The sequence below is a fragment of the Aotus nancymaae genome, unplaced genomic scaffold (genome assembly GCF_030222135.1).
Source record: "Aotus nancymaae isolate 86718 unplaced genomic scaffold, 86718_ANA_hifiasm-v0.15.2.pri h1tg000015l_0, whole genome shotgun sequence".
NCBI lineage: Eukaryota > Metazoa > Chordata > Mammalia > Primates > Aotidae > Aotus > Aotus nancymaae.
In genome coordinates this window covers 1,428,562-1,445,386 of record NW_026988426.1, presented here as the reverse complement: position 1 = coordinate 1,445,386, position 16,825 = coordinate 1,428,562, and the positions used below count along the sequence as shown (strand labels likewise).

The window sequence follows — 16,825 nt, the reverse complement described above, 5'->3', positions numbered from 1 at the left end:
ACTTTGGCTCACGATTGTGAGGAAATTGGTTGAGGAACAGAATGGGACGCCCATGCCGCTTCGCCAGCACTTGCCAGGCGTTCCGTGGGGCAGCATTCCCTCTGAAAGGCCACCGCCTCTGCCGCAGCAGCAGCAGCAGCAGCAGCAGATCAGACAGTCTACCCTCCCTCACCACAGTCTGCCTAGCCCCGGTCTGCGCGCCCGTGCTGTGCGCATGAGCAGACCGCCCTCACGGCCGCATCGCGCAGGCGCCGTGGCCATTTCCGGGATCTGTCAGCCGCTCCCTCTGGGCTTCCGTCCTCCGCCCGCGCCCGCCGGAGCCTGTTCGCGTCGACTGACCAGAGTCCGCGAATCCTCCTCTCCGAGCCCGTCCGGACTCCCCCGACCCCAGGTAACGGCCAGCAGGGGCAAGCGTCTCACCCTGTCGGCCTCTCTTGTCCCGGTCTCGCGCCGGACTTGGACCCGCGGGGGCGGTGAGGTGGGGGCTTAGGCCACGGGGCCCCGAGGCTGAGGCGCGGCCGGGTCTCCCTGCTGGGGCCTCCTGAGGGGGCGGGGATCCCCTTTCTCCGTGGGTTCCCTGGAGCTTCTCTCAGGATGTTCAAGCTCCTAGCCGCCTCCAATGCCAGAATTAACGACCTATTCTGCGCCCCCAGGGTCCTGATTGCACCTCTGCTGGGGACATTTGTCACCGTCTCTAAAATTGTGTCAAGCAGGAGGATCTCCCCTGATCGAGCGTCCCGCGGGACCATTCATCTCTTTAGCTTCTAGAGTCGATCCCTGTATACAGTAGGCGCCCATAGGATGTTTGCCTCCTCTCTAGGGCAGCCCTCAATCCTTCAGTTACTGGGGAACCTTTCCGATCTCGAGAAAAACCTTCTTCCGAGTTCTTTCAGATCCCCTTGCATGAGTACCGCCTTCCCCCAAGTCAAAATCGCACCCTTCTCGGTGCTCCTGTTCTCTTCGTGGAATCTTTTATGCCAGTCCTGGCACCACCACTTTGTTGGGTGATCCTGGGAAGATTGCTTCTCTGTGCCTGTTTTCCTCAACTGCAATAAAAAAGATTCTTACTGTTTTGCTAAGGATCAAGTGAGCTTATTTGCATAAATTGCTTAGAATAGTTCCTGGCCTAGAGTAGGTGATCAATAAATATTAGCTATTATTACTGCTTCTGGGCGTTCTATGCATATCTGTCTTCCTTTCCTTTTCTACCTTCTCCACTCTTCCCAACCACCAACCCTCCAGACTTTAAGACCAGAATGGTGTCAGCCTTATTTATGTTTCTGTCCCTATCCCGGTATTTACAACACTGCTGGGAACATGGTAGGCACTTAATAAATTATAGCTTAGAATCTTTGATTATAAAGCCATCTGTTCTACTGCAGCTTTGGAACCTTCTGTCTGTGTCAACTCATAGCTTAAATTGCCAAGATTGTCTTAATTCTGCCCTCTCTTCTCAATTTTATGTAGTCTTTTGGTTTTACATAGGCCCTGAGTTTTCAGGTAAAAACAAAGGAGGAGTATCAGTCAGGAAGCTGTTTTTGCTCTGTTAGGAAGTGGGTAACCGTGTGGCTGTTTTCTTCCTTTTTTTTTCCCCGCTGCAGCCTCGACCTCCTGGGCTTAAGAGATCCTCCCACCTCAGCCCCCTGAGTAGCTGGGACAACAGGCATGTGCCACCACAGTGGGCTAATTTTCATTCATTCATTTATTCATTCATTTATTATTCTGGAGACAGAGTCTCACTCTGTTGCCCAGACTGGAGTGCAGGGCATGGTTCAAGCAATTTTCCCGCCACAGCCTCCTGAGTAGCTGGGATTACAGGATGAGCCACCACGCCTGGCTAATTTTTTTTTTTTTTTTTTGTATTTTTTGTAAAGACAAGGTCTCAATATGTGGCCCAAGCTGGTCTGAAGCTCCTGAGCTCAAGCTCTCCCCTACCTCAACCTGCCAAAGTGTTGGGATTACGGGTGTGAGCCACCACACCCAGCTTATATGGCTATTTTCTCCCATATTCGGAGTATGTATTTGGAGATCTTGTGGAGTTCTTCTACTAATCACACTTAAAGGAAGGGATCATTTTGGAAAACTCTTGTTTTGGAGGGGGAGTGGCCATACTTCGATCTAATTGTCTCCCAATGCTGAAACAAATTCTTCATGAAGAAGTTTAAAATGGTCTGTTGGTGAGGCTGGTACCTGGACTGGAGCCTGTCTGAACGTTGAGGAGGGTGTGGTGACCTTGTTGGACTACTTGATATTGCTGGGTTGGGTAATGAGAGTGGTTAGGAACTAGGTGAATCACGGTCTTAAAAACTGACCCTAAACCGGGGACAGAAATTCCCACTTGTGTGAATACTTTCAAGCTCCAAAGGAGTCGGGCCAAGAATTTATAGCAAATGTCAATTATAAGCTCAGAGGAAACTAACTGCTGGGTTCTATGGTTGGTTTAAAAGCCTTGGGTCAAAGGAAGAAAGGGAACCTACTGACATGTATTTCAGAGTAGGCTCTGTACTACTTGCCTTCACACATTGTCTCATTTAATTCTCCTTGTGATGTCAGTGGTATATCCACTTTACAGAGGAAAAAAAAAATGAGATTGAGAAATATTAAGTGACTTGCCCAGGGTCTCATAGCTAGTGTGTGTCAAAGCCTGGATTCAAAGCCAGCCTTGGCTTCGGAGCCCATGGCTAGCCATACATCAGAATAACTCTATATGCAGTGATAAAGAAAAGGGATGGGGGCCAGTCACGGTGGCTTATGCCTGTAATCTTAACACTTTGGGAGGCTGAAGTGGGCAGATCGCTTGAGCCCAGGAGTTTGAGACCAGCCTGGGCAACATAGGGAGATCCCTGTATCTACAAAAAAATTAAAAGTAGCAGGGCATAGTGATGCATGCCTGTGGTCCCAGCTACTCAGGGAGCTGAGGCGAGAGGGTGGCTCACATTTTTATTTGTCCTCTTTTCTTCCTCTCTAGCTCTACTAAGACAAAGCTTTTCAGATTTCATTTAAACATTAACCATAGTTTAGAAATTATAATTATCACCCTATGACAGAAGGTACCCTTTCTTGATGTATAATTCAGGCTATTAGGAATTTCTTCTGCATTCACTGGGTTTCATGAATGCAAGCTGTGTTTGCTAGGTGCATTCTAAATTTGACAAACATGAGTGTTGTCTTGGCCTACAGACTTAAAATAGCCACATGATTAAAAAAGAAGTACAGGTCTTGAGTGTATGTCCAAACATGGAACTTGAATGGTATGGCAGAATTAGAAATGCACACCGTTGTGTAAATAGTCACCTCTTTTGAAGTCTTTGGTACGTTGCTTATAAAACTGAGTTGAAAAATGAGGAAGCCTTTTGTCTGCAGCTGTACTTTTCAACTGGACATGAAACATGTACTTTTATGGCACAAAGATATTCACATCAAATTACTGATTTGCAGAGCAATTTTATTTTTAGTTAACAAATAAGCTTATCAAATGTGGCTTTTGAACTAAACCACTTTTAATTAAGGAGATATTTTATGACACAATGTGTTATTTTGAGAAGCTGTAACTAAAATCTTTTGTGATGGAACAATTTGGAGTGAGCATCTGATATCAGAGATAGAGAAGCCTGCAGTGAGCATCTGGAAGTCTTAAAAAAAAATTAAACATTCTCATTTGAATTCATTTAAAATTTTTTAAATTGCCAATTCCTAAGCTTTTTCTTTGTGAGTCGTAGTTTGCTTTCTAGACTGTATAACCGAAAAAAGTAATGACTTAAGTATCTTCACTCTTAGAATAGAATGTGAAATGCTGACATTTTTCTGCCAGTTCAAGATATCAGATGTTTTTTATTTAAAGTTGCACTTACCTTTGGGTTCACCCTTTTTTTTTGTTTTGATACAGAGTCGTACTCTGTTCCCCAGGCTGCAGTGCAGTGGCGCCATCTTGGCTCACTGCAACCTCCGCCTCCCATGTTCAAGTGATTCTCATGCCTCAGCTTCCTGAGTAGCTGGAATTACGGGTGCCCGCCACCATGCCTGGCTAATTTTTGTATTTTTAGTAGAGACAGGGTTTCATCATATTGGACAGGCTGGTCTCAAACTCCTGACATCAGGTGATCCACCTGCTTTGGCCTCCCAAAGTGCTGGGATTAAAGGCTTGAGCCACCACTCCCAGCCTAGATTTCTTTACAGTTAGCAAAGGTGCTGCTTCTGCTTTCTAACTGAGATTGATTTCTGATTTGTCAGCTGAACTCTCATTGTTCACTTTACAACCTTCTAGTGGCCCTTCCATTCATTTCCTGCTTGCATCAGAATTCATATCTCACATTTCAGCCACCACCCTAGGTTGACGTGACTTATACTTAAGTGTGTTGAAACATGAGTTTATAGTGAGGGTGCCTCCTGGAAATGATAGAGGGTAGAGGAAGGCTGGCTGCTTTTGAAAAATGTTCCCATTTCAGGTAATGGTTGCTTCTTCAAGTGTATCTAGATTTGGGTACCTATGAAATAGAGAATTGTATTTGATTTTTTATTTAATGTTTTGCAGATTCCTGCTTTTCATTTAGTTAGAATTGAAAGTTTAAAAAGTATTATCGCAAACACCTGCGTACTCTTTGCCTAGATTCACGGTGTGTATATTTTCTGTCCTGAACTATTGAAAATAAGTTACACTGGCTGGGCATGTTGGCGCATGCCTGTAATCCCAGCACTTTGGTAGGCTGAGGCAGGTGGATCACTTGAGCCCAGGCAGATCAGCCTGGGAAACATGGTGAAACCCCATCTCTACAAAAATTAGCTGGGCTTGGTGGTGCATGCTTTTAGTCCCAGCTACTCAGGAGGCTGAGGTGGGAGGATCACTTGAGCCAGAAGGCAGAGGCTGCAGTGAGCATAGATTGCACCACTGCCCTCCAAGCCTGGAGGAGAGAGCAAGACCCTGTCTCCCACTGCCCCCATAAAAAGAAAGGAAGTTACAGAAGACATCTTGATACTTTATTCCTAAATACTTCATCATCATCTTTGTCTCCTAAGAGCTAGGACATTCTCCTACCTAATGGCAATACTATTATCATAGCTAAGAACATGAAAATAATTAATATTAGTTTAAATTCTAATTTTCCCTATTGTACAAAATACATCTTTTCTGCCCGTTTTTTGAAATGTACATTATGGCCTGCACACAGTGGCTCACACCTGTAATCTCAGCACTTTGGGAAGCTGAGGCAGGAGGATCACTTGAGGCCAGGAGTTTCAGACCAGCCCGGCCAACATGAAACTCTGTTGTGAAACTCTGTAAGTGAAACTCTGTCTCTACTAAAAATACGAAAATTAGCCAGGCATGGGTGGTGGACACCTGTAATCCCAGCTACTCAGGAGGCTGAGGCAGGAGGATCACTGGAGCCCAGGAAGTGGAGGTTACAGTAAGCTGAGATGGCACCACTCTGTCCCAAAAAAAAAAAAAATTAGATCATAATCAACTTTTACTTATCAAATTTGATTTTCATAGCTCTCTAGAACAGTTCTCATCCTGCCTCCATATTGCCTTTTTGGAATAATCCAGGCCAGTTCTTCTACAGAAGGGTGCACACCCTGGCTTTAACTGTTTATTTCCTCCTTGTGTTGCTTGACTAGTTCCTTTACCCTTTATTTCTTATAAATTGAAAATTAGGTCTGAATCTTGATTGGATTTAGAGTAAATATCTTTGGCAAAGACTTCATTGGTAGGTTGACCATAGTCGCAGGTTTCTCCAGGATAACCCTGTGACCTGTTGTGGCTGCATAATTATTATTTATTTTTGCTCTCAGGAGTGTTCTGATTTAGATGGTAATTAAGTCACTATTTATAAGTGATGATGTATACTTCATTGGCCTCCCATCAGGAGGCCCATCCAGTTAGATTGATCCACTACTTATGATACTAAGTTTGATCGTGTTGTGATTGCCAGATTTCTTCAATGTAAAGGCATCTTTTTCTCTTTGTAGTTAGTAAGCAATCTGTGGGATGATAATTTGAGACTAGGAATATCCTGTATCCATGGTTTAAGAGTCCATTGATGACCCTTAACAGAATAAATCCTACTTTAGTTGCTAGATTCTACATTACAATGCTAGATTAATTGAGATGGTTAAATTTCAACAAGATCGATTTTTGTGTTTTGAGAGAGTCTTGCTCTGTTGCCCAGGCTGCAGTGCAGTGGTGCGATCTTGGCTCACTGCAACCTCTGCCTCCTGGGTGCAAGCGATTCTTCTGCCTCAGCTTCCTCAGTAGCTGAGAGTACAGACGTGTGCCACCACGCCTGGCTAATTTTTGTATTTTTAGTAGAGATGGGTGAACATGTTGTACAGGCTGGTCTTGAACTCCTGACCTCGTGATCCACACACCTTAGCCTCCCAGAGTACTAGGATTACAGGTGTGAGCCACTGCACCTGGCCAGATAATTTTTTAATGGGAGGACAATGTTTTATTTATTCCTGAACATCTTAAGATCCTCAGACAACTTAAACATTGGTCACCTGCCACTTTAAATGCTTCTTGTTGTTCATTGCAGCCTTTTCTCCTTTGAAAGCACTAAGAATAATGTCACTGCATCAGTTTTTACTAGAGCCAATCACCTGTCATGCCTGGAACAGGGATCGTACCCGTAAGTATTTTATCAACTTTGCTTTTGTATTTTGGTACCTTTGATACATTTCAGATTTAGACACATTTAGGGCTCACATATTTCAGTATCACATGTGCAAAGAACATACATCTATTGTGTACATTCAGAAGGGAACTAAGTCAATCCTTTGGTTTACAGATAAACTGAGGCCCAGAGTGAAGGAAGGGCTTTCCAGTGGTTACATACCAAGTTCATGCTTAGTGAGAGCACTAGGACCTAGAAGAAGCTGTTTCAGAGGCAAGCAGTTTGCTCCTGAGCTACTCAGAACAATATTAACTAGTATTTACTATGTTATTCATAATCAACTTCAGTTTCTAGTTTTCTAGCTCCAGAAAACTAGAAAGGGATAGAGAATGTTCTCAGAAGTAGGCACAGTTCAGCAAGCAAAGTGACAGATGATATAACAAGATGAGGCTGGGTGCAGTGGCCCATGCCTGTAATCCCAGCACTTTGGGAGGCCAAGGGAGGCAAATATCTTGAGCCTAGGAGTTCAACACCAGACCGAGCAACATGGCAAAACCCTGTCTCTACAGAAAAAAAATATTTTCTCTGAGACAGAGTTTCGCTCTGTTGCCCAGGCTGGAGTACAGTGGCACAGTCTCAGCTTACTGCAACCTCCACCTCCCAGATTCAAGTGATTCTCCTGCCTCAGCCTCCTGAGTAGCTGAGATTACAGACACGTGCCACCATGCCTGGCTAATTTTTGTATTTTTCGTAGAGATGAGGTTTCACCACATTGGCCAGGCTGATCTCAAACTCCTGACCTCAAATGATCCTCCTGCCTCGGCTTCCCTAAGTGCTGGCATTTCAGGCATGAGCCTCTGTCTTTTTTTTGTTACAGACATCATAATGGGTATAAAGTAGTATCCCATTGTGGTTTTGATTTGTATTTCATCCATGAGTAGTGTTGTTGAACATTGTTTGACATGCCTATTGGCTGTCTGTATGTCTTTGGAGAAATGTCTATTCAGACATGTCTGTTTGCCCATTTCTAAATTGGGTTATATTTTTATTGTTGAGTCATAAGAGTTCTTTATATATTCTGGCTACAAGTCTCTTATCAAATATTTTCTTCCACTCTGTGGGTTGTCCTTTCTCTTCTTCGGAGGTATTCTTTGGCATGCACAATTTTTTAATTTTGAACAAGTTTCCAGGCACGGTGCTGTAATTCCAGCACTTTGGGAGGCCAAGGCGAGAGGATTGCTTGGGTCTAGGAGTTTGAGATCAGCCCAGGAAAGATAGTGAAACCTTGTCTCTACAAAAAATAAAAATTAGCAGGGCATGGCAGCACATGCCTGTGGTCCCAGCTACATGGGAGGCTGAGGTGGAAGGATCACTTGAGGCCAGAAGTCCAAGGCTGCAGTGAGCTATGTTTGTGCCACTGCACTCCAGCCTAGGTGACAGGACAAGACTCTCTTTCTCAAAAAAAAAAAATTATTATTAAATAATAAAAATACAGAAAGAGCCGGATTAGGGAGAAAAAGTCCAATTTCACTTATTTTTTCTTTTGTTGCTTGTACTTCTGCTGTTGTATCAAAGAAACCATTGCATAATCCAGGATCACAAAAATGTGTGGCTATGCCTGTGTTTCCTTCTAAGAGTCTTATAGTTTTACTCCTTTTATGTAGGACTTTGATCCATTTTGAGTTAATTTTTGTATATACTATAAGGTAGGTAAGATAGGGTTCCTTTTGTATGTAGATATTGAGTTTTCCTTATTTATTTATTTTTTGAGTTAGAGTCTTGCTCTGTCATCCAGGCTGGAGTGCAGTGGTGAAATCTTGGCTCACTGCAACCTCCACCTCCCCGGTTCAAGCGATTCTCGTGTCTGAGCCTCCCAAGAAGCTGTGATGACAGGTGTGCACCACCACACCCAGCTAATTTTTGTATTTTCAGTAGAGACAGGGTTTTGCCATGTTGCCCAGGCTGGCCTTGAACTCCTGGCCTCACACAATCCTCCTGCCTTGGCCTCCTGAAGTGCTGGGATTACTTAGTGGGCATGAACCACCATGCCAGCCAAGATACCGAGTTTTTCCTGCACCTTTTGTTGAAGACTATCCTCTCTGTTTAATTACCTTGGTACCCTTTTTAAAAATCAACTGACTGTAAATATGAGAGTTTATTTCTGGACTCTCAATTCTATTACATTGTTCTTTATGTTTATCCTAGTTTCAGAACCAGTCTGTCTTGATTACTGTAGCTTTGTTGTAAGTTTTGAAATCAAGAAGTGTTAAGTTCCAACTTTGTTCCTTTGCAAGATTATTTTGGTTATTGTCTCCCTTGCATTTCCATATGAATTTTAGGACCAGCTTGTTAATTTCTTTTAAAAAGTCAACTGAAATTTTGGCACAGATTGCTTTGACTCTGTAGGTTCACCATCTTTTTAAAGCATTTCAGATATGGTTCGCTTTTCTTTTTTAATAGTTTGCTTTCATTTTAAAAAAAATCTTGGTACATGAACAAAGCACACTCTGGGTTCCTAGATAAGAGCCTCTGTATTGCGTAGTTGAAAATATATTACATGGCAGGACAGTGAATTTAGAGCATCTGTTTTGTGATCATCTCACAGAGCTTCATAGCCAACTTTCCTATGTCTTCTGTTTCCCCTTTCCCATCTAAAAATAGGCTTTTGGAGTATTTCCAATTATTTTTAATACATATCCAAACTATCATTGTCCTCATTTAAACTACTCGATACAATGAGAACACATGGACACAGGGAAGGGAGCATCATACACTGGGGTCTGTTGGTGGGAGGGCCAAGGGAGGGACAGTGGCGGGATGGGGAGGTCCGGAAGGGATAACATGGGGAGAAATGCCAGATGTAGGTGACAGGAGGATGGAGGCAGCAAACCACATTGCCATGTGTGTACCTATGTAACAATCCTGTATGATCTGTACATGTACCCCAGAACCTAAAGTACAATTAAAAAAAAAAAACTACTTGATAAATTCAGCATATTAGGTCAACATTTTTTGTGACATTGTAATTTGAAATTTATAACATTTTCCAGGTTTAAATTTGAACTTGGCTTTTGAAATCTCTATATACATCTGAGAAAATTAGAGAAATATATAGTTTCTAGGAAACACTTTTAAGTATTTAGGATTTTATAGCTAGATATTTGCCTAGTTCCACAGTTTTATCCGTAATGTAGCTTTCCTAAGGAGGGTAGGAAAGTGAGTGTATGTGGAGACTATTCGTGACTAGCCCAAAGTATGGATCATAGATCCTAAAAATTTTTTTTTTTTTTTTTTTTTTGGAGACAGCATCTCATTCTGTTACCCAGGCTAGAATGTGGTGACACGATCTTGGCTCACTGCAGCCTCCGCCTCCTGGGATCAAGCGATTCTCCTGCCTCAGCCTCCCAAGTAGATGGGATTGCAGGCACATGCCACCATGCCTAGCTAATTTTTGTATTTTTAGTAGAGATAGGGTTTCACCATGTTGTCCAGGCTGGTCTCAAACTCCTGACCTCAGGTGATCCACCTGCCTCAGTCTCCCAAAGTGCTGGCATTACAGGCGTGAGCCACTGTGCCTGAGCCGTAGATCCTAATTTTAATTTTAAGAAACCAATAAAAGAAAGACGAGCTGAGCATCATGGCTCACGCCTGTAATCCTAGTGCTTTGGGAGGCCAAGGCAGGAGGATTGCTTGAGGCCAGGAAGGAGTTCAAGACTAGCCTGGGCAACATAATGAGACCCTGTCTCTACTAAAAATAAAAATCAAATTAAAAAGAAAAAAAAACAGATGAACTAGAAAGGGTAAAAAAAAGATACATGAATACAGATTTAGTATCCCTTACCTGAAATGCCTAGGACCAGAATTGTTTTGGATTTATGATTTCAGAATATTTGCATAATACATACCATTTGAGCATTGAAAATAAAAATCCAAAATATTCCAAAGAGCACTGCTTGTCAGCACGACTTTTTGAGTGTCATGTTGGTACTGAAAAAGTTTTGGATTTGGAAACATTTCAGATTTCAGATTCTCAGATTAGGAAGGCTCAACCTGTATGATTTTTTAAAAGTCCATTTTGTGTATTATATTTTGGACTAGTTCAGGAAATTACTCTTGAAAAAAGAGTATTGTGATTTATATTGGCTTTACGGTAATATCAGCAGAATCAATTTTTTTAAATATAAACTAGTGGTTCCAGTCTGGATCCATGATAGTAGTAATGGAAGTCCATGAACTATTTTGAGCGTTTCAAGAAGACCAACAGAAATTAAAGATTTATCTCCAATAATATTGCACAGGTGAATGAAACTGTCAAACATTTTATCCTGATCTAAAGTTATTTTAGCCAGGTACAGTAACATTGTTTATTTTTCACTGGTTATAATCATTAATTGACAGTTGTACGTGTCTCTGGGTAAATGAATTTTTAATCTTAGTTTTCCTGTAAAGCATTATAAAATACAGGGTCCAAGTAAAGGTTAAAAAAAAAAGAAATTCTTCAGAGGTGAATTTGAGAACCACTTTTTCAAAAGTTTTTTTCTTCCTTACTACAGTCTGCTTTTAAAACAACTGTGACATGTTCCCTTTTTGGTGACAATTTCAAGTTCAGTTGTTAACTGTTATTTGACTTCTTTCTCCAGAGATTGCCCTCAGTCCCAATAATCACGAAGTACACATCTATAAGAAGAATGGGAGCCAGTGGGTAAAAGCTCATGAACTCAAGGAGCACAATGGACACATCACAGGTAAAGGAAGATAGCCATGAGCTTAGTATGACATTTCCAAATCAGGCACTCTTCCTTTTAGATAAGGAGCCTAGTAAACCCAGTTGGCCATAATATTTAAAGTAATGCAGCACTTACTGAATTTCCTTAAAATTTTAGAGAAAATACTATAATAATGATGTCAGTTATTAAGTGCTTCTTGTAGCCCCAGCTGGTACCCAGCACTCTACTGTTGCTATGGAAAGCACCGAACCTACCCTGAGGTCTAAAGAGCTAAAATTCGGAGATGAGACATGCAATTGAAAGCTAGATAGCATGAAAATGTAGACAACATGAAAACATGAGCCAAACTGTATTTCCAAGTGTTTTCCAAAAATTTCCTTTGTGTTTTGGGGATAAGGATGACTTTCCAGAATATTGAAAAGAACTAAGTAATATCATAAACACCCATATCGGATAATCACCACCAGAATTACCAACTTTTTTCCTCTGCCAGGAAGCAATTTATTTTCCTGTATCAGGAAACTTAAGGAAAAAGGATATAATAATAAGGAATATTATTCTAGATAACGGTAAAGTTATCTCTCACCAGCAGTCCTATTCCTCTTCACAAAAAGGCAGACTGTAATTTGCTATGGCACCATTCTAGTCCATTTTTAATACATTTTCATATATATATTTCTAAACAAGTTTAGGCCAAGCACCGTAGCTCACACCTGCAATCTCAGCACTTTAGGAGGCCAAGACGAGAGGATTGCTTGAGCCCAGGAGTTCAAGACTAGCCTGGGCAACATAATGAGACCCCCCTCTCTATAAATAAAAAATTAGCACAGTGTCGTGGCACATACCTGTCGTTCCAGCTACTTGGGAGGCTGGGGTGGGAGGATCACTTGAGACAAGAAGATCAAGGCTGCAGTGAATGTGATCACACCTCTGCACTCCAGCCTGGGCGACAGAGCAAGACCCTTGTCTCAAAAGAAAAAAGAGAAAATGATCTTTAGGACTATTGGCTAGTATTTTTTGAAGCCACATAAATGGAATGATATTATGCATCTCCGGCAACTTGCTTTTGAATTCATGGTTGTTTCTGAGATCCATCTATTCTGCCGTGTAGAGCAAGTTCATTCCTTTTAACTGCTCTAGCTTTTTATACCTCACTTATTTACTCTTTCCTCCATTGAAGGACATTTAGGTCGTTCCAATATTTCCATATTACATGGAAGTGCTGAATAAGCAACCCTTGATCTCTGTACATATGTGTGAATGTTTGTAGATGGGAGATGTGTTAATACCACAGGGTGTGCACATCTGCAGTGTTGCCAGGGTCATTCCCACCTGTCCTTTGTGAGAGTGCCCTCTTTCCCACACCCTGCCACATATTTGAGGTGGTACAACTGACGAACACATGAAAGGTTCATCTGCTGCTTCTGTAAGTTGTTTTTCCTGATTAATGGGAAAGTTGAGCATACTTTCACACATGTATTAGCCATGAGAGTTTTTCTTCCTTGTGACGGGCCTGTTCATAACGCCCGATCATTTTTTCATTGAGTTTCTGTTTTTCTTTTTTCTGTTTTTGTTTGTTTTGAGATGGAGTCTCACTCTGTCACCCAGGCTGGATGCAGTGGCACAAGCTTGGCTCACTGCAGTCTCCACCTTCCAGGTTCAAGTGATTCTCCCACCTCAGCCTCCCGAGTAGCTGGGATTACAGGTGCCTGCCACCATGCCTGGCTATTTTTTTGTTTTTTTTTGAGGTGGAGGCTCGCTCTGTTGCCCAGGCTGGAGTGCAATGGCACAATCTCGGCTCACTGCAACCTCTGCCTCTCAGATTCAAGCAATTCTTCTGCCTCAGCCTCCCAAGTAGCTAGAACTACAGGTGCATGCCACCACACCCAGCTAATTTTTGTATTTTCAGTGGAGACCAGGCTAGGCTCGATCTCCTGACCTCGTGATCTGCCCGCCTCGGCCTCCCAAAGTGCTGGGATTACAGGCATCAGCCACCGCACCCAGCCTAATTTTTGTATTTTTAGTAGAGTTGGGGTTTCACCACATTGGCCTGGCTGGTCTCAAACTCCTGACCTCAGGTGATCCACCTGTCTTGGCGTCCCAAACTGCTGGGATTACAGGCATGAGCCACTGTGTCCAGCATCTTTTTCTTACTGACTTGTAAAAGACTGGATCTTTTTTTTTTTTTTTTTGAGACATAGTTTTGCTCTTGTTGCCCAGGCTGGAGTACAGTGACATAATCTCAGCTCACTGCAACCTCTGCCTCGCAGGTTCAAGCGATTCTCCTGCCTTAGCCTCCCAAGTAGCTGAGATTACAGGGACGTGCACCACCACACCCAGCTAATGTTTGTATTTTTAGTAGAGACAGGGTTTTGCCATGTTGACCAGGTCTTGAACTCCTGACCTCAAGTGATCTGCCCACCTCAGCCTCCCAAAATGACAGGTGTGAGCCACTGCACCTGACCTCAAGTCCAGATTTTTTACTTCTTTCTATCATCTTGAGTTTCCTCTGTCCTCAAAATCACATTTTCATTTAATTGGGTCGCAACAATACTTATTATCAGTTTGTTTTGTCTTTTTTTTTTTTTTTTTTTTTTTAAGATGGAGTCTCACTCTGTTGCCCGTGCTGGATGCAGTGACATAATCTCGGCTCACTGCAACCTCCACCTCCCTGGTTCAACTGATTCTCCTGCCTCAGCCTTCCAAGTACCTGGGATTACAGGGGCGCACACCATCATGCCCAGCTAATTTTTGTATTTTGAGTAGAGACAGAGTTTTGCCATGTTAGCCAGGCTGGTCTTTAACTCTTGACCTCAAGTGATCTGCCCATCTCAGCCTCCCAAAGTGCTGGTATTACAGGTGTGAACCACCACACCCGGCCTTTTTTTTCTTTTAGATAGGGTCTTGCACTGTCGCCCAGTCTCCCAGGCTAGAGTGATCATGGCTCTCTACAGCCTCAACCTCCTGGGCTTAAGCGATCCTCCCACCTCAGCCTCCCCAGGAGCTGGTACTACAGGTGTGCGCCACCACAGCATGCTAATTTTTTTGTAAAGATAGGTTTCACCATGTTGCCCTGGCCAATTTTTTGTTCTTTTAGTTGGATTTTGCAATTTTACCTCAATACTGATGAGCTTGAAGATATCCTTACCCAAATAAGAGAAGTTTGCATGTTTTGCCATTCTGCATCCTTTACAGAAGTTGTCCTGCATTTTTCAGCCATAACTTAGGACCACCCTTGCTTTGACCAGTGATTTGTAAATAATGCTCTTGAGCACTGGGAGCTGAGTATGTTACCAAACCAGCACCAAAGACAGCGTTCTATTTTTGTCACTGTGCATTTCCCACAACCTTATTTCTATTAGGTTTGGCCTATTTTCTGAAGTTCCTTTGCCAGCGGCCTTACAGCCTAAGAATAAGAACACTTATATTTTAAATTAGAATTTTAGGTCGATGCAGTGGCTCATGCCTATAATCCCAGCATTCTGGGAGGCCAAGGTGGGTGGATCACCTGAGGTCAGGACTTCCAGACCAGACTGATCAACATGGCAAAATCCTATCTCTACTAAAAATACAAAAATTAGCCAGGCGTGGTGGCGTGCGCCTGTAATCCCAACTACTCGGAAGGCTAAGGCATGAGAATTGCTTGAACTCAGGAGGCGGAGGTTGCAGTGAGCCAAGACGGCTCCACTGCACTCCAGCCTGGGGGATAGAGATGTTTTTTCTCCTCTACTTCTGTTTTGGGGTTCTTTGAACTTGAGCCTGTTTTCTGTCTAGCTGCTCACTTGGCATTTTTTAGATCTGAAAAAACTTGTTGGAAAAATCTAAATATAACTCTGGGTCAGGAGATCAAGGATCACACATATTTTCTCAGAAAGTTAGTAACTTTAGTGGGGAAAAAATATTTTCTTTTTCTTTTTTTTTTTTTTATGATGGAGCATCTTGCCCTGTAGCCCAGGCTGGAGTGCAATGTCGTGATCTCGGCTCACTGCAACCTCTGCCTCCCAGGTTCAAGCGATTCTCCTGCCTCAGCCTCCTGGGTAGCTGGGATTACAGGTGCCCACCACCACACCCAGCTAATTTTTGTATTTTTAGTGGAGATGGGGTTTCACCATGTTGGTCACACCTCAAACTCCAGACCTCATGATCTGTCTGCCTCAGCCCCTCAAAGTGCTGGGATTACAGGTGTGAAAAAAATATTTTCTAAAGCATTCTAGAAGAAAAAAGTAGTCCATACTACAAAGAAAAGATGTATGGAACACATCAAGGATATCAGAGTTCTGGGGTTTTGTTTTTTTTTGTTAAATATTTGATTGTTTCCCTTTTTAAGAAACATGTTGACCCAGCAATCCCATTACTGGGCATATACCCAAAGGAATATAAATCATTCTACTATAAAGATACATGCATGTGTATATTCATTGCAGTACTATTCGCAATACCAAAGACATGGAATCAACCCAAATGCCCATTAATGATGGACTGGATAAAGAATATGTGGTACATATACATCACAGAATACTATGCAGCCATAAAAAGGAACAAAATCATGTCCTTTGCAGGGACATGGATGGATCTGGAAGCCATTATCCTCAGCAAACTAACACAGGAACAGAAAACCAAATCTGCATGTTCTCACTTATAAGTGGGAGCTGAACAATGAGAACACATGGACACAGGGAGGGGAACACCACATACTGGGGCCTGTTGCAGGGAGCGGGGAGGAGGGAGCATCAGGCTAAATAGCTGATGCATGTGGTGCTTAATAGCTAGGTGATGGGTTGATAGGTGCAGCAAATCACCATGGCACACATTTTCCTATGTAATAAGCCTGCACATCCTGGACTTGTATCCCAGAATTCAAATTATTAAAATAATCAGAATGTGGTGGGGTGGGGAAGAAACATGTTACCATGGAAAATTGTAAACAGGTTTTTAAAAACTGAAATAGTATAATGAGCCTTTTATACCTATCTCCTAGATTCCACAATTATCAAGTAACAGCCAGTCTGCCTGTGCCACAGATGACCCATGTCTCACTTTGCAGGTATTGACTGGGCTCCCAAGAGCGACCGCATTGTCACTTGTGGGGCAGACCGAAATGCCTATGTCTGGAGTCAGAAAGATGGTATCTGGAAGCCAACCCTCGTGATCCTGAGAATTAATCGTGCAGCTACTTTTGTGAAGTGGTCCCCCCTAGAGAACAAATTTGCTGTGGGCAGTGGAGCACGACTCATTTCCGTTTGTTACTTTGAGTCTGAAAATGACTGGTGAGTGACATCTGAACTTTTTTTATCCCTTTCTATAGAATTTACACTTGCACTACTGTATGAAGGCTTACCATAACTCCAGTTTTTTTCTCATCCAGAGTTTTGTGGGTTTTTTTCTCTGAAATTCTCAATTCTGTCTGAGCATTTTCCCTTCTCATGTGCATGTTAGTTAAGTCTCACGTTTTTTATATTAATATAGAGCTATCATGTCTATGTTCTGATC

At 42.5% G+C, this 16,825-nt stretch overlaps 1 protein-coding gene across 1 annotated transcript in view; it reads left to right on the top strand.

Annotated features, from left to right (window-relative positions):
- Positions 1–283: 283 nt before the first annotated feature.
- The window catches only part of ARPC1A (actin related protein 2/3 complex subunit 1A), a 35,962-nt gene continuing 19,420 nt past the window's right edge, over positions 284–16,825 (top strand). The window contains exons 1-4 of the mRNA XM_012455508.3: positions 284–391; positions 6,531–6,623; positions 11,249–11,353; positions 16,380–16,602. Coding sequence (XP_012310931.1) covers positions 6,560–6,623; positions 11,249–11,353; positions 16,380–16,602 — 392 coding nt within the window. The 5' untranslated portion in view covers positions 284–391; positions 6,531–6,559. The remainder of the gene's footprint in view (positions 392–6,530; positions 6,624–11,248; positions 11,354–16,379; positions 16,603–16,825) is intronic.